General features: G+C 39.4%; 1 protein-coding gene across 1 annotated transcript; it reads left to right on the top strand.

Moving 5' to 3' along the window:
* The first annotated feature begins 12186 nt into the window (after positions 1-12186).
* Positions 12187-20065, top strand: Vip (vasoactive intestinal peptide). Its single transcript, XM_005363425.1, has 7 exons — positions 12187-12345; positions 13532-13648; positions 15381-15503; positions 16326-16430; positions 16772-16903; positions 17675-17756; positions 19282-20065. The coding sequence occupies exons 2-6, from the start codon at positions 13542-13544 to the stop codon at positions 17718-17720; spliced, it is 513 nt and encodes a 170-aa protein (XP_005363482.1). The 5' UTR covers positions 12187-12345; positions 13532-13541; the 3' UTR covers positions 17721-17756; positions 19282-20065.
* The last annotated feature ends 2962 nt before the right edge of the window (positions 20066-23027 follow it).

The raw sequence follows: 23027 nt of genomic DNA, 5'->3' as shown, positions 1-23027 counted from the left end.
TAATGCAATGGAAAGATGGCTATATGCTTTTCTACAATATTTGTTTTTGACAGTTGGTGCATTTCAACAGTTATTAAAGGAAACACAAAAGGTGGAAGCCGTCATATTAAATATTTTGCCCTTTTACCTTAATATTTTGATTTTTTTTTTGTCTTTCCAATGAATCTTTGAAAGCTTCTTGACAAGCTCCCAAATTCCTGAGTCACCAGGAGACATCCCACCTTCCATGTATTGTTTCTTGCACGCAGTAGCTGAGTGAGCATGCCAATGGAGCGGAGGTTTCGTCTTTGCTTAAAATGAAGTTATTAGCACTTACATAACAGAACTGTTTCTTATCAAGTTTAATTCTTATTAATGTTTCAGAGTACATAATCAAGTTCTTAAAACGCCACAGCTAAACACACCAAGATTTCATAAGTTTAGATTAATGTATAAGAGAGTATACTTTAGTAAGGGAAAATACAGCCAAGAAAATTTAACTTTATCTTTAAACTACAGACATACTTTTATTATCAGTTGACCCTTCAAGGACTATAACTGTACTAAGGATGTGTGGCAAGAAGCATGGCTGCAGGAACTAGATGGTGAGTGTTTACATCTTGACCCATGAACATGAAGCAGAGAGAGCAAACTGGGGATAGAATAAGATCCTAAATTCCCAAAGTCCACCCCACAGTGACATACTTCCTCAGCAAGGCTGCACCTCTTAAGCCTCTCTAAATTCCACCACCAACTGGGAACCAACAGTTCAGTGACAGGCTTATGGGGGACATCTCCATTCAAGCTGTAACTCACAATAAAGACTAAAGCAAAGACAATACAACAAAGTCAGAAGAAATTCAGAATGTGGACCTTTTGACTTGCTGGCCTTCCTATCGCCCTACTTTATCTCTTTTATCTGTGCCTGTGCGGTTGAAGAATTTTTACTGTATTTGTTGATTGTTTATTTTTTGCTGAGTCTATCCTGATTCTTAGTTCTTCTTAAGGCACTTAAGATATATTGCTAATTGTACAATTGTTGATATTTTGTCAGTTTTCTACAAGGATTTCCTTAGTGACTCTTCCTTTAATTGTATTATTTTTAAACAGACAGAAAATGTAAATGCGTGTTCAAATGGGGCCGTAATTTCCTTAATAAATGTTTTATAAACTTGCAATTTTATAAGCAATGAATATTCAAATATACATCTTTTAAAATGCTAAGTTGCTGTGTTGTTTCATTTATTTGGATGTAACTCTTTATTTTGATTAATATTAAATTTAATCTCTTAGCTTGTGTTCTGAGAAGGGTGTTTAATATCACTTCCCAATTCCCTTCTTTCCATAATTCTTAACCATTAGAATAAGAAGTAAAAAAAAAAAAAAGACGTTCTACTAGTCCTTATAGCTCTTGTTATAATTATTCTTTTCTTGTATTGAAAGCAAAGAGATCATGTAATTTAAGTGAAGTTTCAAAACATCCTCACTTTCAATTTAAAATTTTCTTTGTTGATCTGAGAAGATTTCCATGGGTCAAGTGCCCAGTGGGTCAGTGTGCAAACATGAGGACCTGAATTTGAATCCCCAAACCGACATAACAGCCTGGCACAGCAGTGTGTGCCTGTAATGCCAGCACTGGGGTAGAGATAGTCAGGTCTTGGCTGCTCATTTATCTGAAAGAATGCACTTCAGGTTGGGTAAGAGACACAGATACACAAATAGGGTGGAGAAGTGAACAAAAAAAGACCTCCTGACATCACCTTCTGCCCTCCACAAGACCTGCATGGGCAAGCACCTCCACACTCACACTGTACACATTCTTATCCCCAACCATGCATGCACAAAATCACACACACACACACACACACACCAATATTAAAATTCATTATTTACACTTAGCTTAGACAATTTTAGGCAAGCTGACAATGGAAGATTTTATAATAAGAGTAGCCATAACATAAAAGAAAAAGCCAAATATAAAATAAACAAAAAGGATAAAACAGGTTTTCTTCTAGGAAATAATGCATGTTTTTCTGTATTACTTTGAAGTTACCCTACTTTATAAAACACTGCAATTTATTGTAAATTATTAAGTCCTCTCAGAAAAAAATGATTTTTACTTTTTCTTATTGTTTTTTCTATGTATGGGTGTTTGCTTTAATGTCTCTCTATGCATCACATGCATGCAGTACTAGCAGAGACCAGAGGAGGAGCTAGAGGAACAGACAGCTGTGAGCTAACATATGGGTGCTAGGAATCAAACCCAGGTCCCCTGGAAGAGTGGCCAGTGTTCTTAACTGCTAAGCCAACTCTCCATCCCAGGGAATCATTTTCAGATGGAATGGGAGTAAAGGTTAAGTGCTATTTATACTTTGAAGACCAATGCTTCTACATAAAACAGTTTAGTCACACACTGCAGAGTTTGTGGGTGTGGCTTTTGCCCTTAGTCATAAGCACATTTTAAGAAAAATGATTATAGGAATGCAGTGTTAATTTTCAAAGATATCAATAGAATGAATTTTTTAAAACACCAACAAAAATTATATTTTCTCTTTACTAGAACTTTCTGTTGAAATAAGCAACCTGTTCACCTTCATCTTTACCCCACTTCCATCATATAGGGAGCTGAACAAGCAGACAACTCTCTGGCACCAGCCTTGGATGAGCTGTGCAACGATATAGCTAAGATAGTTTTATGAATATATGTAGGGTTTTGTTGTTGATAATGTTGTCTTTTTTAGTTTATGATTCATTTAGTGACCATATTTGTTTAATAGTTTTATTATAATTATTTATTCTGTTATATAATTATTTACTATTTGTAGAATAATTTATCTGCTCTAGATCCTAAAAATAAGAGAACAAATTGCAATTGAAATAATTTAGGGACACTTTCCCTACTTTGGCTTCATAAAACAATACCTTCTATTCTCTATATGTATCACCTTAAGAAGTCAGTCATTTACCTGAATTAAAGTGGTGGGGCTTAAATATACCTGAAAGAGACACTGTAAGAAGATCCTGGCTGCATCCTACTTGCCGTGATAAACTCGTGTGGGAATTGGAAACGCAATAGTGTGGAATAAGAATAAAAAGTCTCAAACTCCTGAGAAATGCTAAGTAATACATTCCCTGCCACATTAAGCTTCTCCAGAAGATGAAGAAACAGCTCCAGCACTGACTAGTCTTGGTAAACTAACTGAAGAATTCCAACTTTGAATTATGATATCCAAAGTGCACACTTATCCTTAGCCAAACGTTCAGATTCCACAGACAAGGCTCTGCTATCAACTAAATAAAAATGTAATTCTGAAGTTTTCAAATCCTCAGATTTTCCCGTGAAATCACAATTTACAGAAATTGCCCTGCGAAGAGCAGCCATAATGAAGAAATTGTCCTTAGGGAAGAGGTTTTGGGTCAGTTCTACCTTGAATTGCTCAAGTCTGTGTCTTCTTCCCTAGGGATTAACTTTCACAGTAGTAGAGGGAGACGTTTAAAATGCCACAAAAGGGAAGCAGCCAACAGTCCTGCCCAGCTGTGACATCTGTGGACCGCCACAGCAATCAGCACAGAAAGATGAACCTAAAGGCGCAATGGTGGGGTTTGTATCCTGACAGTAACCAACAACTGTTTAATTGGACTTACGACCTACATCCTAGTCATACTATCCAGTGCTTGTTGGAGAAAGGGTTGCTTGTTCGTTCCCAGCCACCTGGCTAGCTTAGACCTGAAATAATCACACATGTGTGCATATGATGCACATACATTCATGTAGGCACAGTTCTCATAAACATAGCAAAAATTTAAGATATCTGAAACAGACACTTTAAACATAGGACAGCACAGTAAGAAGAAATGATGACCAGCACCGCTAGACAATTACTAGTATGACATTCATGTAAGCTTATGCAAGGTTTCATGTGTATCCAGGTGATGTCTCAAACTAAGATAATATCCTAAAGGGCATTGTTAGCTCTTTAAAACGTAATAGTTAATAAATCATTAATAAGTAGGCTTTAAATCAAATCATATAGTTCTTGGTTTCTTCCAACAAACTCTGTGCCACCACTACCCTAGAAAATCTTGCAGGCGGAAAACTGGGACATCTATGCTTCTATGCTGTTTCCAGTTTCTGGCTATTATGAATAGAGCACCAATGAGCATGACTGAACAAATGCCCTTGTGTTGTAAGGAAGCATCCTTTGGGTATATGGCCAAGAGTGGTACAGCTAGATCATGACGTAGGTTGATTCTGATCTTTCTGAGGACGCTCCACATGATTTCCACAGTGACCGTACACCACCACCAGCAATGGTTGGATGTCCCCCGTACTCCACATCCTCGCCAGCTTGACCTGTCACATGTCTTATTGATCTTAGCCATTCTGACAGGTGTAAGATGAAATCTCAAAGTAGTTTTGATGTGCATTTCTCTGATGCCGAGGCTGTTGAAGATTTCTTTGAGTTTTTCTCAGTCATCTGAGTTTCCTCATTGGAAAGTTCTCTGTTTAGATATGTATTCCATTTTTAATATTTGTTTTCTTGATATCTAGTTTTTTTGTGATATTTATACGCTTTGTATATTAGTCCTCAATCAGATGTGGAGTTGCTAAAAATCTTTTCCCATTCTGTAGGCTGCCACTTTTTCCAAATGATGATATCCTTTGCCTTAGAGGAGGTTTTATTACAGTTTTATTGGTGAAGGGATGAGTGGGAGTAGAGAGGAAGAGAAGTCCCCAGTAGGAGATCTGCTACAGAGCTGGGGATGAAACTGGGGGATTGGACTTGGAGAAGTGGAAAGAAAGGTGATGGCCTAAAGTCAGGCTTCCTGCTTCCCTGCACAGAGTGCCAGGTGACCTTCTTAATTTGAGCTAACCTCTAAGGCTTAGGTGATTTCCATATTCTGCTACCAAGACACTGCTTTGTATAGGAAATTAAATTTGGCTCACAATTATTTAGATTCATAGTTAATTAGGCTCATAAATTAATCATGTTAAATTTCTGGAAATGAAATTTCTGAGTCAAACATACGATAAATGTTCAAGTATTTTTTAGTATTTGTATATATTGCTCATATTCTTACAAGTTAACCTCAAGAATAAATAGCTTATAGTTTCTATTTCTTAAATTGCTGCCCCCCCAAAGTGCTATAATTCCTAGATAAATTTTACCCTCGTGTTTTCAATCATCTGTATAAGAATGGTCCTTGCTCCTTTTTAAAAATGCATTGGTGGCTCACTAATATAATAACCCTTTGCATATCCTAATGGTTTTTGTCTATCATATTTGGCCTTTGTACAAAAGCAGACAAAGAGTCGCCTCCCTGCCAGATGGTGAAGTGAAAATATGGTTATCTTACTTGGATAATGGGGACTTTCTTTGCCACCTCTGTCTCCCTCAAGTCAACAGTCAGCAGTGCCCTGCACCTGCGCTGATTGGCTGTCACTGTGTAGTCACTCACCGCATGGGGACAGCGAAGCTGAGCCCACGTCCTCCCTGCTGTTGTTCAGGTGCATCAGGAGATGCAGTTTCCTCCATTCCTTGCCTTCCTCCCAATAAGTATAATGAAGCCAAGAAACCCACAATATCGCTAATATAGCAAATTTTGTGTGTTTTTTTTTAAGGCATTAGACTTCTGACCAAAGGTGGTGACAATGCATGTTAGTGACTTTTCCCGCTGCTGTCACTAAATTTCCAACACAGGCAGCTGAAGGAAGGCTCACAGTTTGATAATACAGTTCATCACGGGAAGAAAGCATGGCAGCGGGAGTGTAAGGGGCCTGGTCACACCAGGAAGCAGAGCGTGATGAACGCTGCTGTGGGGTTTGTTTTCTCCTCCCTCCTCCCTGATTTCATCAGTGAAGGGCCATGGTCCAGGCAATGGTGCTGGCCACACTCACAGCAGATCTCCTCAGTTCAGTCATTCAGGAAACACTCTCACTGAAACAACCTGGATGTGTTTCCCAGGTAATTCCAAAAGTAGTCAAGTTTCCGGAGGAGTTATCCCCCACAGTGGATGCTCTGATTAAGAAGCTGGTATAATAGGTCAAGCCAGAGGGGTTCCAAGGTGAAGAGCTAATGAAGGCAGTTTTCTGGGAGGAAGGTTGTTCTGGTTTCATTCTGTTCCTGGGACAAATACCACAGCCAAAATCAGCTTAAGGGAGAAAGTGGTCTATCCCTGTACAGTCCCAGGTTATAATCCGCCACTGAAGGACATTAAGGCAGGAACATGAAGACATATTTGCTTTAAGCCACAGGAGCATTACCTCTGACCAACGAACTATTTTATAGCAAAAGAATATAGAACGAGGCGTGGAGAATGCCACCTGCTAGATGACTTACAGGTCAGCTCCTATTCCACTGCCATTTTTATATCATTCGGGATTATTTGCCTGGGGATGATGCTGCCTACTGTGAGCTAGGCTCTCCTACATCAGTTAGCTATTAAGACCATCCCCCATAGATATACCCACAGTCCAGGATCAACACAATTCCTCAATCAAACTCTTTGCTCAGTTGAGTCTAGGTCATGTCAAGTTGCCAGCTAAAGAAACCAGGGCAGGAATGAACACACATTCATAACAAAGAAAGCCGGGTCAGAGAGAGGAGACACCAAACCATGTGCAGTTGCTTTAAAGACCCTGGCTGATGCCATGGGGAATTCTCATACTAGGTTGACTGTTTAGACTAGTTCCATCCACGGCAACTAGGTTATGAATCATGCCCCACATTGGCCAACCGCTGTAAGTGGACTACTGCTTGGGTGACAAGCAAGACCTTGAATAAATTGATTCTTGTTTCCTAAATAAGTTAAATGATACCATGATAAACCACCAACACTCCCAAACACAGGTCCTATGGTTGTAAAGCTGTAGGGGAATCTAGGCATGTTCTACCATTGTGCATATGTAATGCTTCCTTAGCAATCCCCAACAGTCTAGAAAATTATGACAGGATCACAGAGGCCAAGCACAGTCCCTGCTGCTGAGGTCGTCCTGCAATTGGCAATTTAAGTTCATGCTGCTGCACTCTGTTCTCATTCCAGATTCTTTTGAGACTGCACTGCTGAGAAATGCCATGAAGTAATTCAGATACAGATACAGAATATTAGAATTGGGATTAAGAAGCAAATAGGCTGATCAAACAACCACAGCTCCTGTTCCTAGATATTCTGTTTCATTCCTGAAAGCTATTGCCAGGAGCTGGGGAAATGTGTACACTGGGTCTCCTTCCCTGGAGCTGTCCCATGCCTGGCAAGTTCCCCAGTAATGATCTGATGTGGGGACTCCACCAGCATACTGACCTTTCCTCTGGACATGTGTGAATTCAACCCATTTCCTGAAGGAACCTGGGTGACATCAAAGGCCAGGATTGGCTTCAAATTTATTTATGTTTCAACCACAGTCTTCAAAAATCGATTTCTCATCAATCTGACAGCTTGCTAGGAGCTTAAATGACCTTTCTCCATGCTTCTATGCAAAAGGTTTTGAAGATTTGTCTAAGGAAGACTGTGATGTCAATACTGGGGATGAGGTGGAATTGACAAAGATGGACCAGGACACATGGCTGTCAACAACAAGGGGGGCAATCTCCATTTTGCCAGCAATCTTCACTCCGGTACACAGCTCTGTAACCAGGTTTCTGTGTCCTTTAAGCTGGTTTTGATATTGTGTATAATAGAGTCCTAAGGAAACTCCCCCTAGCTGCTACAGAGTAGCAAGATAAATATTCACAACTAATGTAGCACAAAGCATGTGCTCAGAGTTCTGTTTCTACAGAAAATGTAATCCTAGTTATCGATGTACAAATGCAATCATTTTCAGACTTAACAGTTCTGTCATTCATGATCTGTTTATTTCCTGCCTATTACTGTTTGCTGTGTCTTATGGAATGCTGCCCCCTACTGTTCAGCTCTGAGTGTAGTAGTGTCTACCATCTAGCCCTCACCCTGACTGACAAATCCCACATAGAGTACATGCAAGCACCACCACTTTATTCTGTGCAGAATGGGAGCCCACGAGAATACTTCCAGCAGATATTCTTGTGCAGTTATCCACTTTACCAACAAGACTGCAGCAGCTTCAAACCAACCTTTAGAAATCGTTTCCCATTTTCTCCATTAGGAAGTCTAGGAGACCACTGAGTTAAAGACGGGCTCCTCGGGATATTCTCGGGTAGTGAGAAGGAGGACCAGTGACACCATGAAGATAATCAAGTTTTTTTTTAATTAAACTATTCTTTGTTTGTCCCCCCACCCCAGCATCTCTGAACTTCATGAGGCTGTGCTTTCTCTACAACTTCCCCTTTTCTCAAATCTATTTTCTGCGATGTTCCCAATAAACAACTTTAACAATATATGAACAACTCACAGAGCTCATTTCACAGACATGCACAAGTATTTTAAGCCAGGGGGGCTGGGAAATGAATAATCTTTGTAGCGTTCCCAGCTTCGGTGAGTAGGAGAGGTCCTGATGTTTCAGAATCAAGGGAGAGGTCATTCTCTATCATGTCCCTGAAGTCACCATTTGTCCAGTTGCTTAAAATTAACTGAATTAGTTACCTTTCTCATCTCTGTAATCAAATACTTACCAACAAACAACTTAAGGTGTACTCTGACTTGCCTCTGTCATGGCAGGGAAGCATGACAGGGCACATTTCACCCGCAGTCAGTAAGCAGAGAGATGGATGCCACTGCCCATCTCATTCTCCTTTTTTATTCATCCCAGCACCATGCATAGACCATGGGATGGTGCTGCCCACATTCAGGGTTGGGGTTCCCTCTTCAGTTAAAGCTCTCTAAATCCAGGGCTTCTTAATTGTGTCTTAATACCCAGTGGCCAACCTTTTCTCACCATTGTGTGTGTGTGTGTGTGTGTGTGTGTGTGTGTGTGTGTGTGTGTGCCCTCCCTAATCCTCTGGTAATGGTCCTTATTAACTTCCATGACATCAACTCTCAGGTCTCTCATATGCGGGAGATCACATGGCTCCTGTCTTGTGTGCCTGGCTTGATTCACTCAACATAATAGCCTACAGTTTCATTCATGTTTCTGAAAATGACAAGCAGAACATATCAAAAAGAAATTGCTTTGAATGTATTCATTATAAAGAAATAATAAATACTTAAGACAATAGGCTTGCCCTGACTTAAAGGTCACACAGCATATACACATGTCAAAGTATTAACACACATATGTGTCAAGACAATGATACAATAAAAAAGAAAGGGGATTACAAGTATAGGTACATGTTCTTTATTGTTATCATAGAAAGTATACTTTCAATGTGTGTTTTATATTCCTTTTTAAATGTTATATTAAATATTATACATATACAGACATTATATAACATACTTCTAAGTTATATTACAATATAATTAATCTGTAGTGATGAATATTAAGATATAGTTTATAAATTTTTTAAATAAGAAGTTCTATCCTAGAGGTTGGTAAGAAACTTTTAAAAATGCTCACTTATTTTTATTTTAAGTGTAGGTCTATGTGTCAAATGCATACAGTGTGTGTAGGGGCCAGAAGAGGGTATTGGATCTCCTGGGGCTGGAGTCACAGAAGGTTGTGAACTGCCATGTAGGTACTGAGAACTGAACCTGGATCCCGTGGAAGAGCAGCCAGTGCTTTTTACCACTGAGTCATCTGTCCGGTCAAGAGAAGCTTTATTTCATGAAAGATCAGAGGAAACATTAGGATTTGGGGGTTTCAGGTGTTGTAGTTCCAAAGCAACCACAGCATACATACATGTGACAAGCATGCCCATGTTCCAGTCAACAATACAGGAGCATGGACATTTAAATATAATTTTTACATGTCCAAAATACTTCATGTTTTTGATCTTTTAAAGATGTAAATGCCACTCTCAACTTGAGAGATATAACAGGAAAAGAGGTGAGTCTATTTGACCCTAGATGTAGGTGTCACCCCTCTGACTGCCTATGTTGACAAGGTTTTAAGGTCTCAGAACTGGAGTTGACTGCAGGCAAAATGCAGAGCCACAGGTGTCAGAGACACAGACTCGCCTTCAAGAGTGCAGAGCCTGGATCCCAGTCCCACGGTCATTACTAAATACAGGAGTGAGATAAGAAACTACTGCAGGCATCAGCTTATTCGTCTGTAAAAGGAATAAATTGCGTTCACTGTGCAGACAAATTAGAGTTTTCTAGATAGCAAATACAGATTTTCTGAGAATGCTAAAATGGGGATGCTATGGGAGGCTGTGGGGGAAAGAAACCACTCAAAAGTAAAGATGAGGCAGAGTTAAACAGCACATTTGTTCCCCCCCCCTTGGGTTTTATAATAACAAATTCTTCATGACAAATTCAATATAGCCATTTTCCTTATGGTTGATGTAAGTGAAAAAGTCTTTCCAATAGTTGATCAGTGGAGCTCTGGTTTTCTCCCCATGCCCTTAAACAAAAAGAAAACAAACCAGAAAGGAACATGGTTTCATAAAATCTGTGAGTTAAGACTTCAAACTGCAGGTGGTGCTGTGGTTCCATTTAAAATGGCTTTAGGTCCTATGTAAATTCAGCTAATTCTGTGATTTGGTCTATTTTCCTCCATAGGTAAGAAAACGAATTCTCTTTATTACCTTGTTGCATTATGATGATGGCAGAAACTGTCTTTATTATTGCACAAATATATCACAGTTACTCCTCATGACTGCTTCTTAGACAGAGTGGTAAGTGATTCTGATGTCATTTTTTTGGCTTATCATTCAGGATCGATTCCTCTGTAATCCTTAATCTATTTATGTTTTTCCAGTGTAGCTTTAAAATGAAATTGTTTCACTGAGGATTTGGTGACAATGAGCTCAGAATAAAAAATTCCATATGAAAAGCATTTTAACCTCTAGTTTGTAACAACTGGTTAAAAAAAAAAAAAAACAAAAGATTTCCTGGAATTAAGCCACAGGAACTCTGGCTTAAGTCAGAGCTGTCAACTGGAAAACAAAATTCCAGACATTTTGAAATTTAATTCATTTAATTTTTCTTGTAACTGGATTAGAAAATATGATTAAGCCCTAGCAAGACAACTCTCACTGCATCAGTTGCCCTTGAGGGCAGCAAGGAGATACTAAGATCTTTGAGTAGAAGAGAGTAAAGGAGATTGAGAGCTACTTCTCCCTGAGGAGAATGCAAAAGAAATGTAACAGCATGCGCACATCAGGGCTTTTAAAAGAAAGAACTTCATCTTTGTTTTCTGTGACACTCTTACGTTAGCTGCGTTTTGACGTTATGTCCCAATTAAAATGTATGTCCGACTTCTTTGGGTGCAAAATCAACAGCAAAAATTAAGCATTCATCACAGTACTCTACAAAAATTTCAAACCAACTGATATTTGAAACCACCTTTATGTAAAGTGATTGAGCCAGGAATGTCAAAATTCTGAAGTAGGGGTGAGTTTTGAAGGCAGTGTAGGAAACGAAGAGATTCAACACTATGCAAAGACATAAAAAAATGAGCATGCTTTTGAAGAGAAAGAGAAATTCAACCCCTGGAATGTATAATCTGATCATCATTTATTTCTGAAACCTTTAATATAAGATGTGAAGGGAAGTAGTGGGAATTACAATATGGAAGAGTGATAAAGTCATTGCTTAAGAAATAGTGTGCATACTATAGCATCTTTATGACTTAAGAACTTTCCCTGAGGACTAGCTTCAACATAAAGAAAATGTAATAACAGAAAGATGCAAAATTATTGATGGTTGCTTTTAAAATTAAGATATGCTTCAATAAAATGATAATTCTAATCTGAATAAACAGCATAAAGATAAAAAGGTATTAAGGGAATTGACACTTCATGAAACAATAAGAATTATACTGTAAGCATAACACACACAAGCATTTGTTTCTGCATCTTTTTACAAGAAGTTTTCATTTTCTAAGCAATGCCTTAGTCCCTGAGCGACGACATAATAATCATGCTCTAATTCATGACAACTAAGCAAAGAATAAAGCATTGCATATCCAGCTTGGCACTTTTTAGTTTTAATTTTTGTTTTTGTTTCAAAAAGTACATTTCCTCTATCTTGAACTTGTTTGCTATAAATGTATATAAATCAGGCATGATGACAATTTAATAAGAACTTCAAGACCTGTTCATCCCATGGGATCACCACTGTGACGTCTTTCGGGCAGCCTTCTGATTGCTCAGCCCCAAGCACAAGCCTTATAAAACGAGGGACTTTGAAATGCTGGTCAGGTTGGAGTGCAGAGCTCTAGCAGGCAACAGACATCCATTCCCCAGGACCAGGGCAGACTGGTGGAGCCTTCTCCCGGCCAGGACTTCAGCACCCTAGACAGCTCCTACCCTCCCTAAAGGCTGCCCAGCCTCAAGAAAACAGCCAAGGGTAAGTAAAACCTTCCCTTCTTCACTCCCTATCTGCCTTTGGGACTTTGTATAGAAGAGGTTTTGTTTGTTTTTTTTTTTTTTAATTTTCTCTTCTAAAAAGCATTTTACAGTGTTTATCTTTTGCAATAACAAAATAAAATAATAACAATAAGCCACTTGATAAAGGTAGAAATGCCTCAATTTCTCTCATATGAACCCATCTGTTTAGAAGATTCTTAGTCTTACTTAAATATTGCCTTTATTAAATATTGCATCTTAAAAAGTGAAGTAAGATGAGTTTGCTTGTGTGTGGAGTTTTGACCAAAGGGTTCAGTTGCTGTCTTTGTTTTTGAGGCTTTTAACTTCTGCTTAAAGTGCTTTTCTTTAAATGCTGTGACTTTTAGTTATCCAGAGACAAAATCTTTGAACACCTGTATGTATGCTGGAAAGTATTTAGAAATACAATGTGTGTATGGACGAATGCAAGACGCATGGGTTCTGCGCGCGCACGTGCGCGGGCACACACACACACACACACTGATGTTCTGGGAAAACTTGTAACAATGCCGAGTGACTATGGAGACTTCAGCTTTCATTCTTGAGTTCATTTGTGGGTTTGCAGTGATATCTTTAATGCATGAGGGGAAAATAAGAATTTAACTATCATATGTATACAAGATTTTTCTTAATGATGCAGAGCTATACTTTTTATTCTATATGTACACATAAACATTCAAACTTGTGAATATAACTTACTAGAAATCATTAAGTGTACCGGTAACACTCCAGTTTTATAGCAATCAGACATTGAAGTTTAAAGGGGAAAAAAAAACCCCAACAAATTCCTTGAAGCTGTTTCTTTCACCAGAAAAGACACGGAGGTTGGCTATCACAACTGTGCTATCAAAACACTGAGTCTGGAGTTTGTTTGTCTGCAGCACAGCAGGAGTGTAGTCTTGAGCAAGCACTAACGGTGCCTGAGTGTCTGCAGAGGGAAAGACGAAAGGGAAATTCGCTTGCATTCAGATGTCCTAACCCAAGGGAAATCTTTATTTTTAAAAGCAAGCTTATGGCAACAAATCTGATACTTTTCTAAAGAGGAAATGACTTTTTTCTCAACTCCACAAGAGCCCTTAGCAGTATTGCTTGGCCCTCAGCATGTTGCCAAGTGTGACTGGGAAAGCCAGCCCCTTCTCTCTTTCCAGAGGCACCGAGATGGAAGCCAGAAGCAAGCCCCAGTTCTTGGCGCTCCTGATGGTCTTCAGTGTGCTGTCTTCTCAGTCCCTGGCCTGGCCTCTCTTTGGACCCCCTTCTGCTGGGAGGTAAGTTTCATTCCAGGAAAGCACACTCTCAACTCAGGCATTTCCTGAGTATCTAAAGGAGATTTCCCATATGACATCTCGGAGAGTGCGCATTTTAAATTGTACACTATTTATTTCAATACTTTGATTATAATACTGATCAAAATTGTTTCCAACCAAACTCGGAAAGCTTGTTCTGGGATCCAGAATTTACCTTCTGTACATGAAAGACAGCATCAGTTTTGCATACCAGATGGGTCCCATTTCCAAACTAGTGTTAGAAAACAAACAAATTTCCTATGTTTTTCCATCTCCAGTCAGTTCTTTATCTGGTAGAAAAAGATATTTGTTTACACGCCAACTTCATTTAAGTTTACATTTAATAAAATGACTATAATATTAATAGTTCATTAATGTGATACACACATGAAATTGCATTGGGCAGAAATGGGTCTAGGAAAAAATCGCCTAGCCAATATTAGCGATCATGAGGAAGTGTATGTACTAAACTACAATCCTCACAGCATTGGTGTTTGATACACCACTTCTTAGCTTTACTCTTCGATGTGTTGAAGTTCATGCTTCACAGACGTAAAGCATACCATAACTCAATTTAACCTAAAGTAAAATAGATGTATGTTAATAATCTACTCACCCTTGCCCTTTCTAATCTGCAGATTCACTGGCATCTAAAGGCAAACCATCCCTTTGGTTATTTGTCCTTTCTTATGCTCAGTAGAATGAATAATCTCTCAGCTATTGATCTGGAAATTGTATAACATGTCACCCCATCATGCGCTGACAGCTAGAGTCCCAGTACTCACATCTCGGTCACAGGAACAATCACAGGAATGCTGAAATCCACACTGACTGCTCAGCCCCAGGCTAGGAAGGACTGCTTATATCACTACCCAGAGATACAAAGTGCCCACGAGAGGAAACTCTTTGGAGGTTAACCCTAATTTTGCACATACACGCCCTCACACTCACACACACTCATGCTCACATGCACACACACACACACACTCACACACTCTCTCACACACTTTGAATGTAGTACTGATATTAAAAATACACATGCATCCACAAGTAGGTTATATTCTATATGTCATAAAGACAATTCTTATTTTATAGTACAGCATAATGCATTTCTACCAAGAATGTGCTAACACGTGCAATATGAGGAATTGGCAGGTCACGTTAAATTCACTGTCTTGTAATAACCACTCACAAATGCGGAGATCTATTGGTTTGATCAATGACATAAAGCTTAGTGGTACACATCTGGGAACTAGAGAGAGAAAAGCAGCTTTGTGTGCTGCTCCTCTCCTGAATATGAGCAATTATCACCACTTACATAAATATCAATTTTCATACTGAATACTCGCTTTTTGTTTGTCTATATCTTGTATAACACATCCTACCTGTTAATGCTGCATCACAAAAGGACATAGGTACACCGAAGCAATGCGCTTTGCTTATGGCTTTGCTAGAATTGAATTATGTAGAAATTATGTTTGGTTTAGAAAGCTTATCAATGTTGAATGATGTCATTTTAGTGAGCTCACACAAAATTACTGCTTATATCTTCATTAAACATGGAAGCTATAGAATCAAATTATACTATTCTTATCTTGCAGAAGGATGATATGTCCCAATATCTTCTTCTCCTCCTCTAAATAGTTGCAGGTCCACAAATACCATCTTCCAAGAGAGGACAGAATTGCATTTCTATTGTGTTTTGCCTTAATAGGTTGGATGACAGGATGCAGTTTGAAGGAGCAAGTGATCCTGATCAAGTCTCATTAAAAGCAGACACTGACATCTTGCAGAATGCCTTAGCGGAAAACGACACACCCTATTATGATGTTTCCAGGTAAGTTCACTCTCGTTTGTCTACTGAGGAAACACATTTGAAAAGATTAAATATCCGAGTTTCATCTTACCAAGGGATAGCTTTCTCTGACTCGAGGCTCAGCCTGATTGACATAAGTTCCCTGCAGCCTGTGAGCCTCACTTCAACAGCTCAGGTTAGACAAACGCCAGGTCAAGCTGCCAGTCAGGATTCCAGGAAGAAAACAGGGGCAAAGGGTGCAGACAGCCAACAGTGCTGTTCACACGAGCAGCTGACTGTCTAGAGTCGTGCTTCAGAACAGACCAAATGGCGTCACACTAAGGATAAAGTATAAAAGAGGTTTCCCGTGGGCTTATGGGAATTCACTTGTGGACCTAAGGTCTGCTCTATCTATCGCAAGAGATTTGCTCCCCATTATTTTTGGTGAAAAAGAATAATTAAAATACAGAATACTGGTGAGTTTGAACAAATTAACATATTTTTTCATTGTATGTATTTTTATTTAAGGCAACATTAAAAATACATAAATATATAGTAATTATAAATGAATTTTTAAAACAAAATTTATGAAAAAATCCGTTTTAAATATCCTGTCAGGGAATAAAAATGAAGCATGTACCTAAAATAGCTCACTTTTTAAAGATGTTGGGCTAGAATCATCTAGTTTATATCTTGCTTCAAGTGACTAGGAATTTCCTTTTGCTATGGTGTTAGGAGACTTCACTTTTGACTGAAGTTTTAGTGACCAGTTCTGTAAGTAGTTTGCAGATTTTTTTTTTTTTTTTTTGGTGACCTCCGCAAGAGGCTTTACCAAGCCATCATGTGTTTGCTTCCTTGCTTCAGAAACACCAGGCATGCTGATGGAGTTTTCACCAGCGACTACAGTAGACTTCTGGGTCAGATCTCTGCCAAAAAATACCTTGAGTCACTCATTGGAAAACGAATCAGGTAAAGAGGACTTACTATTTTTTTTAATAAATGCTCTATCACCAAATTCTATTTTCCTTTCTTGAATGTTATTTTCATTGCTCAAGACTGACAACCCTTTGATAATGTTCAATTTATTTAGAGAAAAATAATGCATGCTATTAAATAAAATCCAACCAACTCCCCTACCCCCCAGTGAAATAGTTTTGGTACTTAATGACTCAACACATCTTTCTTAAGCAGCTAATTTAAAACTCGTCAAACTGTGCCAAACTCAGTAGAAGAAAAAGTTCAGAGCACTGATGCATCTCCTCCTTACTATTGACATCTTGACTTTCACTTTTCCCTCACTTCGTTTTTAGCAGTAACATCGCAGAAGACCCTGTGCCAATCAAACGACACTCGGATGCAGTCTTCACGGATAACTACACCCGCCTCAGGAAACAAATGGCAGTAAAGAAATATTTGAACTCCATTTTGAATGGAAAGCGGAGGTAAGGGGAAAGACAGATACCTGGGGAAGGGAAAATGTGTAATGGACATTCAGATTGTCAGCTCTATCTGGAGACCTCTTTCCTTCTCCGTCACACTGCCTGCTTTGTGTGAACTGCTCGCCCATTCTCAACTCACACTGGTGTCAAACATCCCTGGCAAATGTTAAAATACTGGGACACGAATGCCAGTCCACAGCCATTAGAAAGCAGTATCTCTGGGAACACTGGCCTGGACACACCTACCTTCAAAGCTTACTTCATTTGAATTTACACATCGACACGGTTGGGAAATGATGGCTATTTGGAATTAGGCAGCAATTTAATCAGGTGTTTATTTTTAAAACATGGACAGGACAATCAGCAATTTTTGGCAAGCAGAAGAACCGTATCATATTTGTATCCAACCTCACATTTAATTGTGAGTCATCTGTGTGTTTGTTCCAAAAGCACCTGTCCCTATAGTGTACAAATATTGGGGGGTAGCGTGCTCTCTCTTCTCACTCCAGGTGTCTTTGTATGAACAATAAGCCTTAAGCATAATTCTGTTTGAGTGAAATCAGACAAGAGTATCCTCTTGGCCCACTAAGTGATAATTCTATAAGACTGATTTTAGACAATTCACAGGCAATCACTATCTGCAGAGATTCATTGTTTATCGCCAGTGCATCTTGCAGGGCATAGATAATGACCTAGTCATGGTGTTATAATTGTTTCTTTGGAACTTTCCTCAGTTGAGAATTTTAACACATGCATTTTCCTTCTGGTCTGCAGCAGTGAGGGAGATTCTCCAGACTTCCCTGAAGAGCTAGAAAAATGATGAAGAGGCTCCTTTGGGGAGAGCTGAAGATCAGAGGTAAGTGCACCTACGGATTCTTACTGTAGGCTCACAGCTACTGTGAAGAACAGACTCAGGAAGGAGCCAGTTGACAAAAATATCCTAGGGCTAAATTTCCCTCTATCTGGAGATATTATCTACTCTGCATAACACCTCTACCTGAGGCCTATTGCACCCCAGTGAACACCTGCTCTGTTCTCATTATGACAAGGGCACCTGTCACCATAAGGAATTTGGCCTTCTTCTCTTTTCACTTTTCTCCCATGTGTGTGCTGGAATTAAAACACACAGGATCCTGACTCACACTTATGAGGGAAAATGTCTGAGTCTGCAGACTCAATTCATGCTGCTTCTATTCATTTAAGAGTTAGTCCCAAGACTGCCTGTTAGATCTTCAGTTAAGATAACCCAGAAGCGCACTATGGAAATGCCAAGGCATTCTGGGATTAATTACAGTGCTATGAACATAGCAGCCATCATGGAACGAAGGCCAAGCTTGATCTATGAAGTGAGTAGAGGCACTATAGCCCCAGCAGTGTTCGTTGTGGAATAGTTTTGAATAGAAAAAAAAAGTGCTATTTTTCTCTTCTGCAAAGAGATATAGACTGTTTTCACAATTGCTTTTATATAAATGTGGATACAAGGTATATTCTTTTACAAGCTATGGGAACACTAATCTAGGTGTTTCATCTGATTCTGCTCACAATATTTGACAAGTGACAAAAGTATGTTTTATCACCTTGTCAAAAATCAGTTTACTTTTCCTTAATGGACTGTGGAGAGATGGTCACAGTTCTGTGGGCTATCTGGTTTCTGTTACAACCATTTAGCATGGAAGTAACCAAGAAAAGATACAAAACAGTTGGGAGTGGCTGGCCCCAGTAGGACCTGATTTGTAGACTCTGAAGGTAGACACGATTCCAGCCTTGGCTAAGTTTGGGGAAATAGCTAGCCCTGTGTTTGGGCTAAAGGGGTCAGGAGCTGGCCATAACAACAATATCATATATAGACAGTCCCAACGACCCATCCTTACTTAGCTCAAGGGTAAAAGCCAGGCTAAGGGTCTCACTTGGTGGTAGAGCATTTGTCTTGTTCACACAAGAGCCTTGGGTTCCAAGCCCAACACCAAAAGATTTAACATTGCTTTATACAGTGAGTATTACAAATAAAGAACATGGCAGACACCAAAATATAAGGGCAGATTCCATTATAGACTGTGAGGCCATTTATGAGAGACCACTGAGATCATGGAGGGGTGGTTTTAAACAAGCGCCGTAGGCTCTCCTGAAGCAGTTCCCTTGTGAAAATTACAAATGCTTCCTTATCAATGGTTAAGTAGAGAGCCTATTCACCCCCTAGTACCTTTGTGACAGTCAGTGTTCTAGGAATAATTCCTACTTGGCTCTGCCAGGTACAGTCTCAGCAGAGGCCGTTGACAAGGGGCAAGGAGACATTGAGGTTTAGTAACTGAGCGAGTAAAGCTAACATGAGCCAAATTTTAAAATTGTTTGTGTTTAAGGCTCTAATTCTTTTCTCATTCCAGAATTCGTGAAGGAAAACAACCAAGTGACTACATTATGAGTTCTACATATCTAATTCAAGAGAACAACTTCCATAGCAAAACCAAATAAAGTGTATTGTGAATATTGTGATTTCCTTTATGTAATAACTGTGATGTTTACATTGTAAATATTATTTGAGCGTTCTAAAATTCATCCTTAGCTCACGAAAGGCTTGTAATTTCATATGCTATATATTCTTTAAAGGAAAAATATATTTAATGATAAGTGGACTCTAGATTCATTATAATTATTTGAAGCTTTCTGCAAGGGTAGCAATAGAGGAAAATTGATGTGTTTATTTATAGCAAGTAGTTAACCATTCAAAAGCGCAGAACAGATCATCAGTGTGACTAAGTTGGAATGTTAAACAGATAGGCTGCTGTGGAAAATAAAGCAAATTATCTAAGGGGAATAACAAAAAGAAGAATAAAAACCAGATACCATAAGAAGGACTTTCAGAATTGCATTTCTGCAGTGATAGGTCCTCCATCTCTAAAGGATTAGGTTCTCTGACCAGAATTTATATCCCTAAAGGCTACAATTAAGAAAAGCCCAGCATCAGATCTGAAGTTTCCCCTTTTGTCTTGGCTTATGGACATGTAAATTAGAAGCTGAATGGAGTCATTGACTTCACGAATACATAGTCACTCGCAATATTTCATCTTGTTGGCTTCCTTTGCTGAAAGTACATTTGTAGACACAACTATTTTTCCAATGTGATTGTATGAAATTAAAGACAGGAATAAAGGTCTTTGGTTATCATTGCAAATGTGTTCTCTTGTTCTGATTCTTGGAACACTGGTCCCTCTGCTTAGCTCGATACCTGCAGGTTTGGAGCTGTTTTTCTGTGACGTTTGAGGTGGGATTGCATTTGTGAATCCTGAATTAACAGCTACTCAAATGAGAGGGGGATTTCTTTCCTTTCTAAGGTCAGAGGTGGAATAAATGGGGAAGCACGGCGTCTATGTCCCAAGCACGAGGGTCCGCTTCCGGCCCATTTTTCACACTAACATTCCTTCCCCATGAACTTTAGTCCTAAGCCCACAGTCCTTTGCAGGGAAAACTGGAAAATGTGGCTGCACCCAACTCTAAACTTGGGGGTCTAGCCATTCGGAATAATGAAAGAAGAGATGAACGGGTGTCATGGTTTGGAAACTCTGACATTCTCACCCCAAAGCCTCAAGGAGTAACAAAGAAGATGAGACTAAAACTCTAACCATCAATGGAGCAGTGCTTAGCAAAAACATGGGGAAAACCTCGCGGTTCACTCTTATCTGTTACATTTACCAGGGGGAGCCTGATTCAGGATTCTCGGTGATGATAAAATAGTTCACGCAAGAGAAAATCATTGTACTTACTCCACCTGATCCCACAATTTGGCTATTCTAATGGAATCTCAGAATGGAAACAGGAAACCAACATGTGCGAACTGGGTACAGTCTTGCAAAGATCAGCGGGGACTTAATTTGGAAACAAAGCTATAAGTTTTAATTCTCTCTTACTCATGCAAACCTTTACAACTCATGCCCCACCTGGTCATGGTGCCCTGCCTGAGTAGCTGTGATGTCCCATGTTCACATAGGAAGAGGGTTCCCATGTAAGTGGTAATGAGGTAAGAGGTAACAGACTTGGCATTACCATGTAACCCAAGAGGTCTTGTATCCAGACGAGGAAGAAGTAGAAACCAAGTATGAGATTTGACCAAAGAAGCGGTGCAGGACTATGGTGATATTTTGTTTGTGATCTAACAAATAAAGCTTGTCTGAAGACCAGAGTACCGAACCAGCCACCAGTTAGCCAGCAGTCATGGTACACACCTTTAGTCCCTGCAGAGGGAAGCAGAGCAAACTGAGTTCAAGGCAACCCTGGGCTACAAGAGCCATCTAAAAAGAGAAACAGCGCCAGCAGTGGTGATACACACCTCTAATTCCAACATTAAGGAGGTGGAGACAAGAAGGGATATGGCTGGGCAAAGGGAGGAAGGTAAAGTAAAAGGAGGCAGGAGCGCATAACATTCAGTCTGAGGATTTGTAGGGACAGGATTGCCCCTTTGGTCTGAGGATTCAGTAAAGGTAAGAACTAGATGGCAGCTCTGCTTCTCTGATCTTTCAGTATTAACTCCTGTATCTGACTCTGGGTTTTTATTAAGACCAATTAGAATTCTTGCTACACAGGACTATGTAGATGTGACTACAAATATTTTAAAAATGAATTAAATTTTACCATGTGGTAGCATATTGAAGTATTAATAGATATGTTAGCATCTGATGAGCCAAAGATTAAATTTATCATCTGATTGTGTTTAGGCAGAATAACGATTCCTGGAACTGTCCATGCCTTAACGCCTAGAACCTGTGAATGCATGTGCTACTTTGATGTAGTGCAAGCTGTGCTCATGTTCAGATCAGCGGAGGGAGGGCATTATCCTGGGCTATTGAAGTATCTTATCATAGTCACACAGGTCCATGAAGGATGGAAGAGGAAGGCAGTAGGAGGGAAGTATGACAATATACCAGACGGGTATAACGTGAGTGTATGAAGTAGACTTCCAGTCTACTGGAATCCAGGAAACTGAAGGAAGCAAGGAAAATATTCTTCCCAAGATCCTCTAGGAGGGTCACAGCCCTACTGATGCCTTGGTATTAGCCATATGGCACCAACACTCAGACTTCTATTCTCCAGAGTGGTTTAATAATAAGCATCTATTATTTTAATCTCTCCAGTCAGTGGAAGCTTGTTTCTGCAGCAACAGAAATTAATACAATCATCATTCCCAAGCCACAGTAGAACTTGATTCTAGCGTCCACTGCATTAGGGAAGAATAATCTACCAAAATTAAATGTCTTTGGGGCTGGGGTAGGATCCAAGAGAGAATGAAGTCTCAAAATGTTCGAATATTTGTTTGGACATTTCTTCAGTTGTATAAGTGAATATGAACTGATTGAAATTTGAGGAAGATTGGCATCTAACCTAAAAGATGCTTGAGAGTTATTTCATCCTAGGGATGTATGCTTAGTTCAACATATACTTAATGATAAATATAATACACCATATAAATGGCATTAAGGACAGAAAAACAGCATGAGCATCTCAGCAGATGGAGAAAAAGCATCTGACATAGTCCAGTACACCTTCATGATAAAAGCTCTAAAGAAATCAGGAATAGAAGGAACCGCTTGTGGCACAAAAAACAATGGGGTTTTGTTCAATGCAAAAAAAATGAAATGACAACATGGTTAGGAAAATGGACTAAACAGAAGATTATTATGCTTAATTAAGTAAGCCAAGCTGAGAAAGATAAATGATCATACTTTCTATCATGTATACATTCCACATTTTAAGAATGTGTGTGCTTGTCTCTCTGTATGTGTGTGTGTGTGTGTGTGTGTGTGTGTGTGTGTGTGTGTATGTATCTGTGTCATGCGTGTGTATGTCTGTGATGAGTATCTGTATGTGTGTGTGGATCTGTGTTGGGAGCAGTGAGACCCCAGATCCTGAATTTCTTGCAAGCAACTTGTTTTCCCCTGATCTGAGTGCCTACAGCTGCTCTGAGCACGAGACCTTCAGGAGTTCCTGATGGCAGGAGAGTGGTTTCTGGTGGATTTGTTTGAGGAGTGGCTATCTCTATATAATCTGCCCCTGAACATAAAAAAGGGAGCATTCTTGGGGAATTCACGGGTGACCCGTGTCTCTGTCTCTCTGTCTGTGTGTGTCTGTGTATTTTAAC

The sequence above is a fragment of the Microtus ochrogaster genome, linkage group LG9, assembly GCF_000317375.1.
Source record: "Microtus ochrogaster isolate Prairie Vole_2 linkage group LG9, MicOch1.0, whole genome shotgun sequence".
Classification (NCBI taxonomy): Eukaryota; Metazoa; Chordata; class Mammalia; order Rodentia; family Cricetidae; genus Microtus; species Microtus ochrogaster.
The sequence above is the reverse complement of the archived record's forward strand: the minus strand, read 5'-3'. Positions and strand labels throughout refer to the sequence as shown.

Bases quoted from the DNA above. Each gene is read 5' to 3' on its own strand.
- Vip (XM_005363425.1), top strand. From the start codon at position 13,542: ATGGAAGCCAGAAGCAAGCCCCAGTTCTTGGCGCTCCTGATGGTCTTC. The intron at 15,504-16,325 runs GTAAGTTCACTC...TCCTTGCTTCAG, and splicing joins CCCTATTATGATGTTTCCAG to AAACACCAGGCATGCTGATG. The intron at 16,431-16,771 runs GTAAAGAGGACT...CTTCGTTTTTAG, and splicing joins CTCATTGGAAAACGAATCAG to CAGTAACATCGCAGAAGACC.